The 22,129-nt window shown below is 41.0% G+C and overlaps 1 protein-coding gene across 1 annotated transcript in view; it reads right to left on the bottom strand.

Moving 5' to 3' along the window:
- Positions 1 to 18,267, bottom strand: part of LOC123990170 (titin-like) — a 172,535-nt gene extending 154,268 nt beyond the window's left edge. Inside the window, 23 exon segments of the mRNA XM_046290780.1 lie at positions 109 to 375; positions 582 to 863; positions 1,144 to 2,843; positions 3,111 to 3,279; positions 3,438 to 3,602; positions 3,694 to 3,914; positions 4,019 to 4,260; positions 4,358 to 4,585; positions 6,966 to 7,156; positions 7,259 to 7,401; positions 7,487 to 7,693; positions 7,842 to 7,911; positions 8,005 to 8,263; positions 8,374 to 8,439; positions 8,813 to 9,082; positions 9,541 to 9,645; positions 9,763 to 10,158; positions 12,545 to 12,893; positions 13,140 to 13,366; positions 14,545 to 14,774; positions 14,867 to 15,070; positions 15,320 to 15,423; positions 18,064 to 18,267. Coding sequence (XP_046146736.1) covers positions 109 to 375; positions 582 to 863; positions 1,144 to 2,843; positions 3,111 to 3,279; positions 3,438 to 3,602; positions 3,694 to 3,914; positions 4,019 to 4,260; positions 4,358 to 4,585; positions 6,966 to 7,156; positions 7,259 to 7,401; positions 7,487 to 7,693; positions 7,842 to 7,911; positions 8,005 to 8,263; positions 8,374 to 8,439; positions 8,813 to 9,082; positions 9,541 to 9,645; positions 9,763 to 10,158; positions 12,545 to 12,893; positions 13,140 to 13,366; positions 14,545 to 14,774; positions 14,867 to 15,070; positions 15,320 to 15,410 — 6,082 coding nt within the window. The 5' untranslated portion in view covers positions 15,411 to 15,423; positions 18,064 to 18,267.
- Positions 18,268 to 22,129: the final 3,862 nt, after the last annotated feature.

Below are 22,129 nucleotides of genomic sequence, written 5' to 3'. Positions count from 1 at the left end.
GAAGTAAGACTTTTTTTCATGCAACTACACATGTTAATAGGTCATGAAAAAAACGATATATTTTTTGTCTTTCATCTAGATAGAAATCCTCATCCTTAGAACACTCACGTTTCATTTTCAGGGAGGCACTAGTCTTGAATTCACCCGTGGTGAATGTATATTTTCCCTGGTCTTCTTTCTTTACATCTTTCACAGATAAACTGTGGCGTCCTCGGCGGGAGGAGATGGCATGCTTGCTGCTGGGAGTGAGCTCCTTGTTCTCAAAATGCCATACACCTTCGGCATCCTCTCGAGACACTTCACACTCAAACTCCCCAGAGTAGGTCTCAGGCACCTCAATGTTCTCCAGCCTCTTTACAATTGACAGTGGGGCACCTGTATAATGAGAGCACTGTTAGTATATCTATTCCAGAAAACAAAGAGTACATTTACTGATGAAAAAGGACAGGTTTCCCACAGATTAAACTGAGTTCTTCTCCAATGAACCTGCTTTTTAGTCTAGGACTAGAGGCTTCATCTGTATCTGAGAACCCAGTCATTAAAGTTTTACTTGTACACCAGTGGTAAGAAAAACGACCAACCTTCCACATTGAGTCTGGCAGTGGTCCTGATGTGGTCATCTTCAATAACAGCACAACTGTATTCTGCATCGTCCTTCATGTTGATGGTCAGTACAGAGAGGAAATGAACCTTTCTGTCTGAGTGCATCCTGTATTTGTCTCCAGAGAAAATCTCCGCATTGTTCATCAGCCATTTGACTTTAACAAAAGGCTCATTGGTCTCACACTCAAAGGTCGCCATCGTGTCCTTCTCTTTCACGTTGGTTTCTTCTAGCTCTTGTGTGAAGGTGATGACTGTCTTTGCTAAAAGGATGAAGATGGTATAATGTATCAGGGATGCCGTGAATATCAATTACACAGATTTAAATAAGGTTTAATATCTAAGTTTCAAATTGAAATAATTTAATAGTTTCCACTGAATGATGATCAATGGCAGCTTATTTTATTTTTTTGCTTACAGCACCTGGTACTAACAAGGACCGGCCCTGAAACATTACTACTGTGCATCTTGTGTCACAACCTCAGACAATAGGCTACTAATGCTATGAACAATGTAGAAAAATTACTGAAATTATTACTTTACCTTGCACCAATAAGAATGCATGGCTTGAAGTCTCTCCAGCAATGTTCATGGCTTTGACCATGATGCTAGCAGAGTCTTCTGCTGTGACCTTCTTGATCACTAATTCACATACGTGGTCTTCAGGCCAGAACGAGTAAATGCGATCTGTTTTCTCCAGCAGAATTCCATTCTTGAACCACTGGCACTCAGGGTCTGGTCTACCGGTAACTCTGACTCTGAAGCGAACTTCTTCCATCTGAGACACGGTCTGACTAGCAATGCGTTCAATGATCTTTGGAGCTTCCATGCTGGGAGAGAGCTTTACTCTCTCTGGTTTAATTGAGGGAACATGAACCTTGCGTTCCTCCTCTTTTTTCTTATCAGCCTCAGACAACATTTTCTGATGGTGAAGCAGTTCTTCCTTCCTCTTCCTAAGCATGTCCTCATAGGACTCATCCTTCTTACGAGACTTGAGCTCCACAGCAGTGATGGCTTCATAATATCCTTCCTCTGTCCTGCGCTTAAATTTGCCCTTCAACTCGTCTGTCTCCTCTGTGGCTTTTGAATGGATGACTCTTTCGGTCTTCTTTAGTTGCACTACCTCTTTGGTCTCTTTGATGGCAGTTGGTTTTTCAACCTTAACCACATCAAAGGAAACTCTGCCATGTTCAGCCATGGTGCTAGGCTCTGGGGCCTTATGCTCTGGTGCACGACGAAGAATAGATCTGAAGTCCTCTTTCTGTGTGATCTCCAGCTTCACCAGATGCTCAGCTGTGCCCTCAGGGTTCTCTGCTAACACTTTGACATCTCCTGCATCGTATGACTTGATATCGATAATCTCAAGATAGTAAATGCCATCATAGCGAAGTCTCATTCTCTTGCTCTTGCGAATGAGCTGCCCATTGAGGTACCAGTTGACCTTAGGTGTAGGATAACCAGTTACTCTGCAACGGAACCTTGCAATTTCACCTTCCTGCACATTTGCATTCTCAGGAAGAAGCACAATTTCAGGCTTTGTCTTCTCAGCCCCTTCATCTGCAGTGACTCCAGAAGGACCTCCTTCGTGAGCCATGCGCTCCATCTCATCAATTCTGTGTAGTCCCCTCCTGCCCTCAGGTAACTGAGTTTCCTCCACCATGCTCTTCTCCTCCTTTACAATCAGTGTAGCCGAGGTCTGATCGGCACCAAACGTGTTAGTGGCTCTGCAGGTGATGACACCACTGTCTCTGGCATAGGCAACTTCAAAGTCAAGACTACAGTAGCCAAATTCATTAACCATGCGCAATCTGTTAGCAGCTGCAAGGGGTTTGCCATCAAGTAACCACTCAACAACCATAGTGGGATCACCAATAGGGGTCAGTCTGCATTCAAAGTGGACAGCACCAGAATGCTTCAGCCTGACGGAAGTCAGCTTCTTCTTGAACTGTGGTTTCTGCTGCTTGTCCTTGTCATATAGGTCAGCCTCCTCCCATTGCTCTTGGCCATAACGTAGATGCAGGGATTCCAACTCTGGAGCTGCAATTTCCTTGGCCTTGTAGGTTCCCTTGGGAATAATGAGTCTCCTCTCTGGTGCAGGTTCAGCAGTTTCCACCTCAATGTTGACCCTGCAGCGAGTGGTATCTCTTCCAGCTTTGTTAATGGCTGTGGCTGTGTACCAAGCACTATCAGTGCCAACTGTTTGGGGGATCTGGAATTTGGCCTCTCCTTTGGTGCCTTCAATCCTGAAATATATACATTTCTATTACATTTTAGTCATTTAGCAGACACTCTTATCCAGAGCAAATAGGGTTAAGTGCCTTGCTCAAGGGCAAATCAACCGCGTTTTCACCTAGTCGGCTCAGGGATTCGAAGCAGTGACCTTTTGGTTTCTGGCCCAATGCTCTTAACTGCTAGGCTACTGTAATGTATCTGAATAGACTCAGAATATTCAACATGTGAGGACAACATACTAACTGTATTTTAACTCATGATATGGACAAGACACTCACTTGATATTTGGGTGCTTCATTGGGGAGACGATGTCACTGTTTTTCAGCCAAACAATATCAGGCAGGGGGTTTCCGATGGCTTTGACCGCCAACTCAACCAGAGTGCCTTGCTTAACACTGATGTTCTTCAGCTTCTCAATGAACTGGGGTCTGATCAAGTTTTCTTTGGCTGTAAATGTAACAAAGATCAAGCACATATAAATGAATGGAATACAAAATAAATAACAAATAAACAATAGATTCATGTCCTGAAATATCCACTGGAGCACAAATCAAAATGTTTCCCTTTTTCCTGAGTCAGTCACATATTTCAAATGGAGCCTTTACCGTCAACTGTAAGTGTCATGGAGACAGAGGTCCTTCCAGCTCTGTTCTGAGCGACCACGGTCCACTCTCCAGAGTCATGGGGCATGGCTGGAACCACAATCAGTGACGTAGTTCCATCTTCCTTCACCACTATCTTGTGGGTGTAATCATTGACAACTTGTTGTCCTGAAAATAACAAAGAAAGGAATAATAGTTTAAATATTTTTTTTAAATAAAACATATCTTAGACGATGTATCATGTTTTCACATCACTTACCATTGTGGAACCAGAAAGTGTCAGGCATGGGTCTACCAACTACTTTCAGGTCAAATCTGGCAGTCTGCCCTTCAGCACACTTGAATGACTGTGGCTTCAAGACAAACACAGGCTTGTATAGTCTTTCCAGCTGACTCTCATCAGTGTCATCAAGTCTGCGAGCAGGAGAGCGTCCGGGAGAACGACCGGGAGAGCGGCTTGTAGAGCGTGGGGATGTGGACCTGAGAAATGAACACAGAAATGAAAAGTTCTTATGATGGCTTTATGATTAGGCTATTAAGCAGCTACATCACTTACATGTGGGATTCATAGCATAACATCTCACCTCATTCTCTGCATTGCCGGTGACTCAGGCATCTGTGGAGCTTCTGCTCCTGCAGTGGGCACCACGTACAGTTTCCCAGAGCTTACAGAGTTGCCCTTCATGTTGCTGGCTAATGCTGTGTAAACACCTTCATCTTCTGGCAGCACCACAGGAAGACGTAGGCTGGCTCTACCATCCTGAAGACTCTCCATCTGGTAACGGCCGCCATGATGGATACGCTTGCCATCTTTGTACCATACGATCTTTTGAGAGATAAGAAATTATGGATAAATGTTTAATCTCAACATTTATATGAAGGAGAATGGACACGAAATATAAAAATACATGTTTTCTGACTACCTTGGGCAATGGAGTTCCTGCCATTTTGCAGTGGAAAGTGACCCCCATTCCTTCTATGATTCTGTAGTTTTTAACTGGAGTGGCAAAGGCTGACTGTACAGCCTCACGGTCTGCACAAGTCACCATCTCTTCCCGATCCTCAGTCACAATTTGTTGGTATGTAATCTGCATGATGCGGACCTCAATCTCATGGATAATCCTCTCCTCAACGACAGTAATCTTGAGTTCCTGTAAACATTTTTTAAAAGTAAAGCTATTGAGTGAATTATTGGATTTCCATTGTAGTGTAAAAAGCCACAAAAACAAAAATATGTCAAATAACATCTGATGTAGGGTTTAGTGTGAGGATGATGTAGTGATTAGTGTGAGGATGATGTAGTGTTTAGTGTGAGGATGATGTAGGGTTTAGTGTGAGGATGATGTAGGGTTTAGTGTGAGGATGATGTAGGGTTTAGTGTGAGGATGATGTAGGGTTTAGTGTGAGGTTGATGTAGGGTTTAGTGTGAGGATGATGTAGGGTTTAGTGTGAGGTTGATGTAGGGTTTAGTGTGAGGATGATGTAGGGTTTAGTGTGAGGTTGATGTAGGGTTTAGTGTGAGGTTGATGTAGGGTTTAGTGTGAGGTTGATGTAGGGTTTAGTGTGAGGATGATGTAGGGTTTAGTGTGAGGATGATGTAGGGTTTAGTGTGAGGTTGATGTAGGGTTTAGTGTGAGGTTGATGTAGGGTTTAGTGTGAGGATGATGTAGGGTTTAGTGTGAGGTTGATGTAGGGTTTAGTGTGAGGTTGATGTAGGGTTTAGTGTGAGGTTGATGTAGGGTTTAGTGTGAGGATGATGTAGGGTTTAGTGTGAGGTTGATGTAGGGTTTAGTGTGAGGATGATGTAGGGTTTAGTGTGAGGTTGATGTAGTGATTAGTGTGAGGATGATGTAGGGTTTAGTGTGAGGATGATGTAGGGTTTAGTGTGAGGATGATGTAGGGTTTATTGTGAGGTTGATGTAGGGTTTAGTGTGAGGATGATGTAGGGTTTAGTGTGAGGATGATTGATGTAGGTTGATTTTTAGTGTGAGGATGATGTAGGGTTTAGTGTGAGGATGATGTAGTGTTTAGTGTGAGGATGATGTAGGGTTTAGTGTGAGGATGATGTAGTGTTTAGTGTGAGGATGATGTAGTGTTTAGTGTGAGGTTGATGTAGGGTTTAGTGTGAGGATGATGTAGGGTTTAGTGTGAGGATGATGTAGTGTTTAGTGTGAGGATGATGTAGGGTTTAGTGTGAGGATGATGTAGGGTTTAGTGTGAGGATGATGTAGTGATTAATGTGAGGTTGATGTAGGGTTTAGTGTGGGGATGATGTAGTGTTTAGTGTGAGGTTGATGTAGGGTTTAGTGTGAGGATGATGTAGTGTTTAGTGTGAGGATGATGTAGTGTTTAGTGTGAGGATGATGTAGGGTTTAGTGTGAGGTTGATGTAGGGTTTAGTGTGAGGATGATGTAGTGTTTAGTGTGAGGATGATGTAGTGTTTAGTGTGAGGTTGTTGTAGTGTTTAGTGTGAGGATGATGTAGGGTTTAGTGTGAGGATGATGTAGTGTTTAGTGTGAGGTTGTTGTAGTGTTTAGTGTGAGGATGATGTAGTGTTTAGTGTGAGGTTGTTGTCGTGTTTAGTGTGAGGATGATGTAGGGTTTAGTGTGAGGATGATGTAGTGTTTAGTGTGAGGATGATGTAATGTTTAGTGTGAGGTTGTTGTCGTGTTTAGTGTGAGGATGATGTAGGGTTTAGTGTGAGGATGATGTAGTGTTTAGTGTGAGGTTGTTGTAGTGTTTAGTGTGAGGATGATGTAGGGTTTAGTGTGAGGATGATGTAGGGTTTAGTGTGAGGTTGTTTTAGTGTTTAGTGTGAGGATGATGTAGGGTTTAGTGTGAGGATGATGTAGGGTTTAGTGTGAGGATGATGTAGGGTTTAGTGTGAGGATGATGTAGTGTTTAGTGTGAGGTTGTTGTAGTGTTTAGTGTGAGGATGATGTAGGGTTTAGTGTGAGGATGATGTAGGGTTTAGTGTGAGGTTGTTGTAGTGTTTAGTGTGAGGATGATGTAGGGTTTAGTGTGAGGTTGTTGTAGTGTTTAGTGTGAGGATGATGTAGGGTTTAGTGTGAGGATGATGTAGTGTTTAGTGTCAGGATGATGTAGGGTTTAGTGTGAGGATGATGTAGGGTTTAGTGTGAGGATGATGTAGGGTTTAGTGTGAGGTTGTTGTAGTGTTTAGTGTCAGGATGATTTAGTGTTTAGTGTGAGGTTGATGTAGTGTTTAGTGTGAGGATGATGTAGGGTTTAGTGTGAGGATGATGTAGGGTTTAGTGTGAGGTTGATGTGGTGTTTAGTGTGAAGTTGATGTAGTGTTTAGTGTGAGGTTGATGTAGTGTTTAGTGTGAGGTTGGTGTTGTGTTTAGTGTGAAGTTGATGTAGTGTTCAATGTGAGGTTGATGTAGGGTTTAGTGTGAGGTTGATGTGGTGTTTAGTGTGAAGTTGATGTAGTGTTTAGTGTGAAGTTGATGTAGTGTTTAGTGTGAAGTTGATGTAGTGTTTAGTGTGAGGTGCCTCAGCTGATCACTATACCTGCTCGGAGATGAAGGTGCGTGTCGCTTGGGCCTGCTGAGCCATTCTGTTTTGCATGTACATCCTCTGTTCTGTCTCATAGCCACTAACAGCAACAGTTGGTACTTCTGCCACTCTAGACTCCTGCACCATTGTAGTCACTTCAGTCTTATATGTCACTTCATGTTTCTTCATGTATTCTTCATATTCCTCTGTAATAAGGGATATACCAACTTTAATAGGAAATACCAATTTAGTGTAAGGCTATAACTCAACCCCGCAAACATTTTCTAATAAAAATTCAACCGACTGACCTTCCTCAAGCAGACTGGCTGAGGCAGACTCTTCTCCAAGAGGGTTCTTGACAAAGATGGAGTACTCTCCAGCATCATCAGCAAACGTCATGGAGATCTCCAATTTACACACTCCAGTCTCCTTATTGTAGTGCACTTTATATCTAATGGATGGAAATATAATGTAATGTAGAAAGCACAATAAAAAATACAAAAATGCAATATTGTGATTGACTAGGAATGTGTTACCTGTATCCTGTAGTAAGGGGCACTCCAGTCTTCTTCCAGATAATGTTGGGCTTGTGGCTGCCTCCGATCTGGCACTCAAAGACAACTCTTCCGCCCTCCACCAACTTCTGCACAGTTGGCTTCTTGACAAAGAAGGGAGCTGCTTCCACAGTCTCTGCAACAGCGCTCACCTCCGACATGGTCTCCTCCTTGGCTCCAATGCTAATCCTAAAAGGAAGGTTTAATGATTTAACTATCTAATATCTTGAGCAAGAAATTGTCTACAGTCTTAAGCGAGAAACTATCCAGTTGTATGCTTTCAATGCAAACTCGTAAATAACACATTTGTTAATAGTTCATGCTGTTTTCTACTCACTGATGCTCTGCAGAAGTTTCAACATATTCAGACACAGTAGTGTCCTCTCTGCTCTCAATCTCCTCTGACACTGCAATATAAAGTCAGGTTTCATCAAAGTCAGGTTTAATCATTCCAATAAGGTATAGGTAGACATACATAACATTGTCTTTATGCTCTTTACCTTTGACAAGCAGGTAGCAGGATGTACTGATGGTTCCAGCCTCGCTAGTAGCAGTGCAAGTGAAGCGACCGCTGTCTTCTGCGAAGGCCTCGCGGATGACCAGACGGGCACATTTACTCTCATAAGTGATCTGGAAGTCAATGGAGCTCTCAATTCTGTAGTCCTCTCTGAACCACATGATGCCAGGGGCAGGGTGACCAGTGATCTGACATTCCAGAGTCACAGATTCACCCTCAGTGACAGTCACGTTGTTCAAGCCCTGAAAACAACACACACATGTTCAGTAAAATGCTAATCTATAGGTAAAAGTAATGAAAAATGTATATATTTTTTTAAAGAATGAGGAATGAAAAATATTAAAATACTTACAGCCACAAGAGTAGGTGGCACAGTTGGCTCCTCTATTGGTGATGGAACAACTGCTGTTTCAATAACCTAGGGAATAGACACATCTCTGTTAATGTCATACTATTTCTAGCACCGTGTGTGTGTGTGTGTGTGTGTGTGTGTGTGTGTGTGTGTGTGTGTGTGTGTGTGTGTGTGTGTGTGTGTGTGTGTGTGTGTGTGTGTGTGTGTGTGTGTGTGTGTGTGTGTGTGTGTGTGTGTGTGTATTTTTTTTGCAGTGGACAAAAATGTACTTGGACGACAAAAGACAAATGGACTGGTTTAGTTAGAGGTTGTCGTAGGAGGGGAGGTATACAAGGCTGATGTTAAGATTAGTAGCAACTAAGGAGAACTGTTAAGACACTGGAGAGGAGAGGTTCTAATACATGAGGACTAGTATCTGAAAAACACCTGGGTTACAAACCTGTTGTTCCCAGTCCTCATAAATTTGCTCCATGCCCCCTGAAAACGAAGTGCCTATCTGTTTCTGCTGTGACTGAGTGTCGAAATGTGTCTGATATCTGTCTGCGATATCTTTAAACGGAGGTGGGGTCGGCTCTGGCGTCACTCTTGTCGCCACCACAATCTTATGAGATGGAGGCTTCACTGTCTTGATGATCTTTTGAGCAGCATGTGAAGAGGTAGAGGATAACTCTTTCTGCAGTGTGGCAATAGCAGAACCTGCTATCGAAACCTGATCAACCCAAGGAGAATACCATTATCATCACGAATCAGAACAAAGCATTATGAACGTCTTGGGTTTGTTTTGTTTAGCCACAAGATGGGGAATCTAAGTTAGTTTGATTAAAGCCTATATGAATGGAGGGGTTTTGAATAAAGTATAAAACTACAGTATGTTAGAGGATTATTCAAATGAATATGACATTATTAGTATAATTATTGATTAATGGTAATAGGACGGGAGTGATTAAGACCAAAATCAAATATATCAAATCATTATTGTTTAGATTACATTTTGTATTAAGTTCTCATCTGAATGATTGCTACAAAGATAGAAAGTTGCATCTCAGGCAAGCAGGAACCACGTTTACATATGTATAAATATCTACCTCTATATAAGATAGACAATTATTGATTTATTTTCTTGTTTCTGTTATGTTGCACTGCTTGCCTGATTTGACCTATGCTTACCTCATAGCTATGGTCAGGTTTAGGAACCATAACTTTTGAAACTGTGAAATGTGGAATTGGGGATGGTGCAAGGCCAGTATCCACTTGAGTGGTAGTTCTTTGCATCTAAAATAACCAATGGAGTTCAGATTGAGTGATTACAACCCCAAAAATATAACAAATGACTCATTTTTAAAGGTTTTTCTTTCTTCTTCTATTGTCTACTTAAAAGTCACGTCTAACCTGGGAGACATGAATACTCTGTTCAGGAGCAAGTGTTTGAATTGTTGTTTGCATTTGCCCAGCCTCAGTCCTCGTTGAGAATTGTTGCTCAGTGGTAGACAGCATCGACTGCTGTTTTATATCAGAATCTATGGTTTCCTCTTCAGCATGACCCTTCTCTCCATGCATTGGCTTCCGAACACGTGCTTGGTCAACAGCAGCAACCACTGTAGCCTTTGCCTCCGCTTTTTTCCCACCCTCAACCTTTGAGACAACAAGCAGTGAATGTAACACATACAGCACATAGATCATACACATCATCCATGGCAGTAGTAACAACAAAAAGTTGACATAACATAACAAAACATAACATACAAATGAATGTAACAAAACATCTACAAAGAACATTTTGTGTAATTGAACATATCATGGCATCATACCGTGCATTCACAGCAATATTATGAAGTGGGTTAGTCACATAATTACTATAAACAGAAAGGGATGTGACAAAAGAAATGGGGAAAGTGAGAGAGTAAAATGAAAGAAATATTTATATTTATGTTATTTATTTATATATATATATTGTATGTATTTAGTATTTTCTTGTTTATACCTGTGTTTTGTTTTGTTAGACATGTTTGATGTAGAGATGTAAGTTGTTGATAATTTTGTGTAATGAATAAAAACAAAGGCGGAAATGGGGAGTGATCACTGGTGTGTCATCATCACACCTCAGCTACCTGCTCCTCAGTAATCACCATCACACCTCAGCTACCTGCTCCTCAGTAGTCACCATCACACCTCAGCTACCTGCTCCTCAGTAGTCACCATCACACCTCAGCGACCTGCTCCTCAGTAGTCACCATCACACCTCAGCTACCTGCTCCTCAGTAATCACCATCACACCTCAGCTACCTGCTCCTCAGGAGTCAACATCACACCTCAGCTACCTGCTCCTCAGTAGTCACCATCACACCTCAGCAACCTGTTCCTCAGTAGTCACCATCACACCTCAGCTACCTGCTCCTCAGTAGTCACCATCACACCTCAGCTACCTGCTCCTCAGTAGTCATCATCACACCTCAGCTACCTGCTCCTCAGTAGTCACCATCACACCTCAGCAACCTGCTCCTCAGCAGTCACCATCACACCTCAGCTACCTGCTCCTCAGTAGTCATCATCACACCTCAGCTACCTGCTCCTCAGTAGTCATCATCACACCTTAGCTACCTGATCCTCAGTAGTCAACATCATACCTCAGCTACCTGATCCTCAGTAGTCAACATCATACCTCAGCTACCTGCTCCTCAGTAGTCATCATCATACCTCAGCTACCTGCTCCTCAGTAGTCATCATCACACCTCAGCTACCTGCTCCTCAGTAGTCATCATCACACCTCAGCTACCTGCTCCTCAGTAGTCATCATCGCACCTCAGCTACCTGCTCCTCAGTAGTCATCATCACACCTCAGCTACCTGCTCCTCAGTAGTCATCATCGCACCTCAGCTACCTGCTCCTCAGTAGTCATCATCACACCTCAGCTACCTGCTCCTCAGTAGTCACCATCACACCTCAGCTACCTGCTCCTCAGTAGTCATCATCACACCTCAGCTACCTGCTCCTCAGTAGTCACCATCACACCTCAGCCACCCGCTCCTCAGTAGTCACCATCACACTTGAAGCAGTGAAGCTTCCCATATTATCTCCATGTTGGATCTCAGTGCTGACAGTTTCTCCCTCTGCTTCACTAGCCATTTTGACAACTGCTGCCACCACTATTGCCTTGGTTGCTGTTGTTATTTTCACGATGTCTGGTGTAAGCTAAATGTTGCCAAACAGCAATGAAAGGTTGAAACGGTTTGTTTCCTCGTCAGCATTCATATTGCGTGGGGGAAATGTGCATATCTGGGATGGATATGGACAAGGAGTTGTGCAAGGACAGAAGGTAGAAAATTGCAAAGAGTTGCAATTGTTTTATGCAGTATGAGATTGATGGGGAAAGTCAGTAGGGACACTCAAAATATGAAGGGGAAACCTTGACTAGGTGGATATCAGAGGAGGCTGGAGCTTTAGGAGGACAGGCTTATTGTAATGGCTGGAATGGAATGGATGGAACGGTATCAAACACATGAATCATATGGAAACCACATGTTTGACTGTTCCACTCCAGCATTACAATGAGTTTGTACTGCTGTAGCTCCTTCCACCAGCTTCCTCTGGTGGATATGGAGGGGAGAGTGTTTTATTTCTAAACTACCTGCTCCTGTATTGGTGCAATAAACACAGCAGCAGAGCGTGTCTGTGTGCAGGATCCATCTACAGACTGGGAGTTGCAGCTACGTGCCTGGTCCACCGCTGCTACCACGGCAACTACAGCAATCACTTTATCATCCGTTTCATGATGCTGGTGCTTCCATTTGTTAGTGTGATTAGGAAGCAATCAAATGCATGAACATCATATAAGAAAATTGAAAAAGGAAAACGTATCACATGTATGACTATCAGTAATATCTGTGTAGTAATTTGCTCCTATTGAAACCTCCTGTTGTGGATCACGGTAATAACTTTGAACAAGGAAAACATCACACTGATGACAAAAAGTCAACATATCCGTGTAGTTATTTGCTCATTGAAACATTCTGTTGTGTGTAACCATTCAACTTGCCATATTCACATCTATTGAGGCTCTTTTCTCCCCCCTTGCACATTTTGTTTCTTGCCCTAGCCCTAGCACGACACAAATCATTTGATTCAAATAATCAACTAATCATCAAGCCGGAGGGGCAGGAGGGAGTTTGGAAACCCTGCAGTAGACCACTAGATGGATCCACTCCCACAGAGTGAGCGGCCCAGATGGTGATCTCCTTACCTCTCTCACAGCGACACCAGATACAGCGGCACCAGTCGTTTTCAATCCATAAGAGCCCTCCCAGTGCTGCTCCATGTGAGCATGGGTGGCAGAAGACTGGACATGACTGGCACTAGAGGCAGTGGTCATGCTATAGCTGGACTCCGCCACAAATCCCTCTCCCTGCTTCCATGGTGGAGGCACATCTGGACTATGGGATACTTGTTTGCGTGTGGTCAGTGGGGATTTGACTGGTCTGATTGGTGACACAGACAGTCTTGAGGCAGAAGTGGGAGAGGCAGACCTGAAAATGGAAAACAGGCACACAGACGTTATTTCAGAATAGACACAAATGTACGAGTTTGAAGTCTACTACAATTGCAATGTGAGTCGGTTTCCCAGACCTAGACTAAGCCTAGTCCAGGACTACAAAGATCTTTGAACGGAGAGTCCCCATTGAGCATGCTTTTTGTAGATCAGTAGTAGACTTAATCTGAGTCCAGGAAACAAGCCCTGTGTTTTCCAATAGGATGAAGATCAAATGTCTTACCTGACAGGGGCCGGAGTGGGCGCCTTGACATGTCTCACAGGTGATGGTGACTGATGACGTCCACCTGCAACCCTGGCTGCAAGAGATGGTGGTGTTGGGGACTTGGAGGTTGAGGTTGGCTTTGGAGGCACACGTGGTGGGGTCTTATGTGCCAATGTCTGGGTCACTACACCACCTTCAACGCGCATTTCCATCATAGAGCTGGACTGGAAATGTGACTCCACTCTCTGAAATGAAAGAGAAGAACATTAGTTAGAGTAAGCAAGGTTTCATATCTTTTATAGCATTTTCTATTGTTAAAGGTATACTTCCCAGTGAGCAACACTGGTTGAAAAGATGTCATTTCAATGGAGAAACTGATTGAAATGATGTCTTTTCAATGGAGAAACTGATTGAAATGATGTCTTTTCAATGGAGAAACTGATTGAAATTATGTCTTTTCAATGGAGAAACTGACTGAAATGATGTCTTTTCAATGGAGAAACTGATTGAAATTATGTCTTTTCAATGGAGAAACTGATTGAAATTATGTCTTTTCAATGGAGAAACTGATTAAAATTATGTCTTTTCAATGGAGAAACTGACTGAAATTATGTCTTTTCAATGGAGAAACTGATTGAAATTATGTCTTTTCAATGGAGAAACTGATTGAAATTATGTCTTTTCAATGGAGAAACTCACTGAGTTCATGTTTTTCATTTAAGAAACTGATTGAAATGACTTTGGACAATGGAGAAATCTTATTGAAATTATGGTCTTTTCAATGAGAATGAGGTCATCTGAGAAGATGTTGACATAATAGTCTTTGTCTTCTTTGGACTAAGGACTGCTAGAATCTTCACTGGTCATTGGAAAATAATTATATGTAGAATTAACATAAATCTGACAAGATGTTGACATAATAGTCTTTTCTTCTTATATACTGCTACTATTTTAACCTGGACATTGGAAAATAATTATATGTAGAACTCTATATATATATATATATATATATATATATATATATATATATATATATATATATCTCTATATATAACTCTATATATATATTTATTGATTTATTTCACATTTATTTAACCAGGTAGGCAAGTTGAGAACAAGTTCTCATTTACAATTGCGACCTATATATATGAGCATTTAATCTATTGATACAGCATGAATTCAAAATACAGAAATAATAAATTACATTAGTTTACATGTTTTCTTAAATATTTTTTACTAATGTATTTTAGTTCTAACCATAAATACAAATATGAGTAAGCTTTGGCTCATTCTCTGCTCATCTACCCACATGATTCCTGTTTCCCATCATTAATGATTCAAGGAAAAGGAGTAATGCAGTCTTACCTTGAACCAGTAGTTCAGCAGTGGAGGTAGCCCGTCCACTGCTGTTTGAAGCATTTACAGAGTAAGTTCCAGAATCCTCTGGGAAGGCTTCGGCAATCAACAAACTGTAAAGGTCTCCTTCTTGAACAATCTGAAAGTCAGCAGAGCTCTGTATCTCAGCTCCCTCTCTGTAGAACTTTACCACAGGTGTAGGGATTCCTGCAACACGAACATCCAGTCTCACTTGGCTTCCTTGTCTCACGGTCATACTCTGCAGTCTCTGAATAAAGTTGGGTGGTGCGGTCTCCACTGTAAGAGAACGTTTATGTTAGTTAGAGTCACACAATAACTGAACCACCTAATTAAAACAGGTCTCAGGTCAAATAAATACAAGGTGTCACCTGTAACAAGAAGTTCAGCGGTGCTAGTGGCTTGTCCAGCACCATTGGTGGCTCTGACAGAAAATCTTCCACTGTGCGCGGCTGTCACAGCAGGGATCATCAGAACAGCGCGGCCATCGCTGAACGAGATCTGTGCGCCGGGCAGAGCGGCAGCGGAAAGAACCTGGCCATCACGGAACCAGCTCACCTCGGGAACTGGATTACCTGGAGGTAAAGTTTGTAATTTGTTTTATTAATGATACTGTTGACAAATGTTAATATGTATTCATCTAGAATATCTGACGTGTGTTAAGATTCATGTTGCTTGCTTGAATCAATTAACAATTGACTCAGATTATCAATTGGTAGCTAAAGTTCTAGAAACAAGGTCGGTGGATAGGTCAACATGTGTGATGTGAATAGAATTGCAGACAACTGGAACTTCATGACAAGAACAAAAAAAATATGTCTTACCACTAACTTGCGCCTCGAACGTTGCGGCACTACCCTCTAGTGCCACAACGCTCTGCAGCGGCTGTGTAAATGTTGGCGCCTGTGTTGACATTGTGGACGGCACCCTGGAAGAAAGACACAACATGAAATCACAGAGTTAAACTACTAATTCAAAATAGCATACATCCAATAGGACTACATGTTTATTTATATCATTTAGGCTATTTAACAGGGACATATTATATATTTATATTATTAGGCCGACACAATAATCAACAATTTAGACAATACTGAGGTGTATTAGTGCCCGATTTAGCTAAACAGCACATTTTAATCTGCAGTCTATACGTTGGCCTCACAACAATACCCATTTGATATCTAGCTGAGTGAAATGGTTTTACTTAATACAGTATATGAAGGGTCCGAAACAATCTGAGAGCAGCACAACAGGATATTTTTAGCAGCAGAGAAATGAGGCTGAGGGACTCGTCAGAAATGCTCCCTCCACCTGGCCCAAAGCAGCCTGTCTGTCTGTCAGTTCCGGAAATCAGAGGCTCCATGGGGTCTGGATGTTAGGGCCAAACCCTGGCCAAACCCTGGTCAAACCTTTGGCCAAACCCTGGCCAAACCCTGGCCAAACCCTGGCCAAACCCTGGCCAAACCCTGGCCAAACCCTGGCCAAACCCTGGCCAAACCCTGGGACACAGTAGTGTCAGCCCAAAGACAAGACAATAACAACTGGAGGCTGACCATCAGCAGAACTCAATGGCAGTTAACATGTGGCCTACAATGCTTAGGCCTACAGACAATTTACAGTGCCACTCTAAACGTAAAAAATCTATGTAATTACACAACAGAAATGGCCAAGAGAAATGTATGCCTACTTTTTGCATTGATTATTATATTAACAAACAATTGGAAGTTAACCTATATTATAGAGCTCTCACTAACACAAGTCTGCAATCCATGAAGTCTTATATTTCACTAGAATGTTTCAAATGGATCATAAAAAGTTCAGAATTGCAATGGGCAGGTTCAGAAAAGCATTACCATGCATGTAACCATATGAGCAAGATTGGACGTAAATAGCTAGGCTTATTTCATGACATTCACAGGCACCAGTCCTACATTCTAGAAGAATCAGGCCTGGGCTTACATTACAAGTACCAAGTTTCTGCCTACATTATACAATTTACAAGACATCAATATCCAACTTAACCAATTAGACCAAAGTTCAGTTGTCACTTTCATTTTTTCATTATAATAACAAAATACTATTATTTGTCAGGAATCTAGTGACCTAAACCTCCCTATGTAGGTCTATGTTGTTTGACAATAAATTAGGATGCAACCATGTTATTCTACAATGGCACAGAGAACATAGGCTACATTTTATAACATTTAAACCAATTTACTTCACCGTAGTCACAATTCACAAAACGTTTAGTAAATTCAGTCCGTATGTTTTATAAGTTACTCAAGTTCAAATCTGCCCTGGCTCAACAACTTTCTCCATCAGCTCTTATTCAGAAGCAGTCAGATATCCGAATGGAAATGTAATATTCCTCTTTAGAAACGTGTAGGCCTACTTCCATGCAACAGTGAACTGTCAACATCAATATACTAATAAAGCATCCCAATTGAATGTCAATGGATGGGCTATTATCAGCCTGGGATTAAAACATACTGGAGAAAAATGAACGTTTTATGTCAAGCAAATGACAAAGGCCAGGTGCACACAAATGTCCCTGTCCACATTAATCTGACACATTTCTGATCATGACGTTGCATACTACATCAATAAAATGAATCAAAAAACTCCAACAGAATATCTCTTTAAACATCAAATTGAGGGCAATGTATTTCTTCTATCACAGGCAGCCCTTCTGTAAACTCACTTCGATACCATGGCCTTGCTATAACTGAAGTGACACTACCAGACTGTCCCTGTCAGTCAAAATCTCAATCAACTCTGTCACTGGGGAGGAACTTTACCTATATCAAAACATTATCCAAAAACAAATATCTTCCTTATTTTACATTTACACAATAGTCTATAAGAATTGCTTTGAGAGTATCATAATGTCATGGATTTAAACGTAGGATAATCCAAGTGATAATGCAAAACTATTTGACTCCTATGAATTCCTATGGGAGGGCCTGCTCAAATCCCCTGTTTTAGGGGGTTTATGACCACCATAAATACATGTTTTTCCAATACATCAAAAAACTTGGACCATCATGTCAAATGTCATCAGACGTTAGCATTCAATAAAAACCTGTACAAAACTGAATTAACTTCAGATATTTCAAGATTGGAATCTGAGCGACAGATATGGCAGTCTCCAAAAATAATCTGTCCCCCGCTTGCTTGATTGACAGTCACCATGTGGCACATAACTGGAGGTGCAACTGATAGCCCTGCTGCTGATTCCCTTAAAAAGACATTGCTCCGCAGCTGGGACACCACTCTAATGCTATCAGGGGCTATTCTTGGCTTTCTGAATCATAGCACCAATCCAAATGCACCATAAAGTAACCTTGAGGGATCCAAAACAGCAGTTATCAGCAACAGCGTTTTTAATGTAAAGATATTCAATTAACAGTAAGTGACAAAGTATTATAAATATTTACAATCAAATATAACAATGTTCATACTGTGGAACCATTCTTGCTAAAACTATTGTTTAGCAACAAACAATGTAAAGAACGATTAAGGAAATAAGAAATGTTGCATCATTGATTACCAAGTAAAAATGACTTACTTGTATCCACAAGGGTGCCTTGAACAGATGGGACAGTGCCCAGATGGCTATAGCCTCAGCAGCTATCTCTTTATCCAGAAATGTTTCCAGAAAATCCAAGGTGAGAACGGTTGAGCCTCCAAAATAACCACCCAAAAACAAAACCACACAGTTTCTTAGCTGTGTAGTTCTGTTTTTCTCCTTGCAAATCCCTACACCTGAGGCAAGGCTGGGAATGCTCCAACTGCTCAGAAGTACCAATATGGTTGTTTAACTTTATATACTTGGGGACAAAACAGCATCATCACTTCACTGCCACTCCCCATTGGCCACCCTGTCAGAGGCATCATGGGAAAAGGAGCCATTTATGCAAGCTCACACCTGTCACTCACTCCACACTGGTGGGAGATCAGCGTTTCATTGCTCTTTGTTTGGGTACTAATATTTACTCTTTCATAAAAGGTGATAATTAATATGGAGTTAACTTAAATCAACTTTACACTTCAGAAACAAATATTGTAATTAATGTTTAAAAAAAAGTAACTCTGACTCATTAAATAGCTGGTGACCAAAAGGAGAGAGTGGCTGTCCCTGTCACTCAAACTAAAGACGAACCCCTTTACAAGAGGAACAAATGCAATATTTACACTATTAGTCACCATGCTAGTTACATCCCATAGATTTAAACAAATTCTAATATAAACTGTTGGCAATATGTTGGTGTACTGTACCAACATGTACAGTAGACTTAGTGCAGATTATATGTGTTGATAATTAGTGCCAAGTTAGTTAGTAAGACGTGAGTGTTAGATAACTCTAGGTTTTATAACCTGCTTTGGTAACAACATTGCTTGAAGATGTTCAATATCCTTCTTCTGGGAAACGTTAAATGCCTTGACCGGTTTAGTATGCCAATCATGTTCATATCTAGCTGTGAAATATTTTTGTCGAAATAATTTATTGAAAATGTAACAACTAAAAGGATTGTAACCAACAAGGAAAGGAAACTGAATGCATTCAATGTGTCTTCCACATTTAACCCAACCCCTCTGAATCAAGCATATTACATCACGTATACATCTGGACATCCTATTTCTTTTAGAAATGTTGGTATATTGAGAAATGACTGTAAAATGACTAATATATGGGATCATTCACAATATACTGTAAATTGAAAGCATCCTATTGGAAAAAAATGGACAATTCCTGAATTAACTTGGTGTTAAACCCAACCATGTACTTAAACTTTTTTATTGTTTATTTGACTAGCAAATTGATAGAGAACATTCAATAATCTGGGTGCTAATGCAATGGAGAAGTGAGGGGTGAATGAGCTTTTGAAGCTTGGAACAATAAGCTTGCCATGATGGTATGGCCAGGTTGAGTATTTGTTCAGAACAGGGTTAACAGCCATACACTTGCTGTAAGATGCCGTGGTATCTTCAGTAACCACAACTTATGTTCAATGCCCCACCTTGGCTACATTATTAAAAGAAGAACAAAATGATTTGGTACTTTTTGCAATCAGGACGTCGCCATTTTGCGGATGTTGGGAAACACCTGAAAAGGTTGTATAGCCTAATGCTTTGTTATGTTTATAATTAGTTTATTTTGGGATATGGTTTACAATATTTGATACTGTATATTGTATACTGTATTCAATTTGTAAGTCGCTCTGGATAAGAGCGTCTGCTAAATGACTTAAATGTAATGTAAATGTATGATGTCACAAAATGTAATTGCCATTGCTTGTGATCAGTGACCTTTTTCCCCCTCCCCTCATGTTTTCGCTCAGAAGCACAGAGCACTGTTGGCTGCTCTTACAGTCTGGTCTGGTCCTAGTCAGGCAGCTGCTCTCTTTCACTCTCATCTCGGCTGACTGAAAAGAAATTCTATATTTAGGCCTATCAAAACTCAAAGGGAAAACCCAGGGGCAATTGTAAAAAGTACAGTAACTGAATTTGTCGCTGAATTTGTTACTTTCATAGAAAAAGTCACTAGGGTGGTCTGACAAACCCCTAGACCTAGTGACAAAGTTGCACTAAATTGGCAACACAACCAACTCTGTTATAATAATTATACAGCATTATATTTGGGTCCTAGATATTAGGGATATTCAGTAGCTGATTTGCATAGATACAGTGACTTGCGTAAGTACTCACCCCCCTTGGCATTTTTCCTATTTTGTTGCCTTACAACCTGGAATGAAAATATATTTTTGGGGTGTTTGTATCATTTGATTTACACAACATACCTACCACTTTGAAGATGCAAAATATTTTTTATTGTGAAACAAACTAGAAATAAGACAACAAAAACCACAGAACTTGAGCGTAACTATTCACCCCCACAAAGTCAATACTTTGCAGAGACACCTTTTGCAGCAATTACAGCTGCATGTCTCTTTGGGTATGTTTCTATAAGCTTGGCACATCTAACCACTGGGATTTTTGCCCATTCTTCATGGCAAAACTGCTCCAGTTCCTTCAAGTTGGATGGGTTCCGCTGGTGTACAGCAATCTTTAAGTCATACCACAGATTCTCAACTGGATTGAGGTCTGAGCTTTGACTAGCTCATTCCAAGACATTTAAATGTTTCCCCTTAAACCACCCTAGTGTTGTTTTAGCAGTATGCTTAGGGTCATTGTCCTGCTAGAAGGTGAACCTCCATTCCAGTCTCGAATCTCTGGAAGACTGAAACAGGTTTCCCTCAAGAATTTCCCTGTATTTAGTGCCATCCATCATTTCTTCAATTCTGACCAATTTCCCAGTCCCTGGATGGTGTTCTCGGGCTGATGAGAAGTGTTCATTGGCCAAAAAGCTAAATTTTAGACTCATCTGACCAGAGTACCTTCTTCCATATGTTTGGGGAGTCTCCCACATGCCTTTTGGCAAACACCAAATGTGTTTGCTTATTTTCTTCTTTAAGCAATTCCTTTTTTTTCTGGCCACTCTTCTAAAAAGCCCAGCTCTGTGGAGTGTACGGCTTAAAGTGGTCCTATGGACAGATACTCCAATCTCCGCTGTGGAGCTTTGCAGCCCCTTCAGGGTTTTCTTTGGTCTCTTTGTTGCCTCTCTGATTAATGTCCTCCTTGCCTAGTCCATTAGTTTTGGTGGGAAGCCCTCTCTTGGCAGGTTTCTTGTGGTGCCATATTCTTTCCATTTTTCAATAATGGATTTAATTTAATGCCCTAGTGGTGTTGCAGACTCTAAGGCCTTTCAGAACAGGTGTATATATACTGAGATCATGTGACAGATCATGTGACACTTAGATTGCACACAGGTGGACTTTATTTAAGTAATTATGTGACTTCTGAAGGTAATTTGTTGCATCAGATCTTATTTAGGAGCTTCATAGCGAAGGGGGTGTATATATATATATAGGCACGCACCACTTTTTCACTTTTTTTTGTTGTTGAATTTTTTAAAACAATATATATATATTTTTTTCATTTCAATTCACCAGTCATGTCCATTACATGAAATACAAATAAAACCCATTTAAAAGTCAGGTTGTAATGAAACAAAATAGGAAAAACACCAAGGTGGGTGAAAACTTTTGAAAGGCACTGTAGCTAGCTAATGTAGGTTTCCCAAGTTGCAGGTGGTTGAACAATCGCTGCTAAACTATTCCAAGACCCTTCAAGATCCCGGATTATTAAGACGTTACTAAGTAATGTAAAGGCAGAATCAACTCTGTAGATATAGTAAATTGCCCCACTGTGACACAGTTCATCCCTGCCACAACTGACCTGGGATTGTAAAACCATATGAAAAGGCATACTCTAAAAAGCACTGTCAATAAAAGCCAAGATATGTGTGGGTGCAGGGCACAGGAAGGTGATGTCCAGCGATATAGTGGTAAATGAAAAAGTGGCTATATGCTAGTGGAGGGGACCAATATAGATCATGTGATATGCTATTGATATCGTTTGATAGATATGAAAAAGCATATAGTAATATTATTCTACACTATAATGTAAAAAAGCTACATGACTGATCCTCCATGCACAAAACCCTCTTAACAAACTTCTCACAAGCTTTCAACTCAGCAAACTGAATTTCCTACAAATGGACCATCAATGGT

Source organism: Oncorhynchus gorbuscha, linkage group LG01 (assembly GCF_021184085.1).
Source record: "Oncorhynchus gorbuscha isolate QuinsamMale2020 ecotype Even-year linkage group LG01, OgorEven_v1.0, whole genome shotgun sequence".
Lineage (NCBI taxonomy): Eukaryota > Metazoa > Chordata > Actinopteri > Salmoniformes > Salmonidae > Oncorhynchus > Oncorhynchus gorbuscha.
This window is presented reverse-complemented; position numbering and strand designations above follow the sequence as displayed.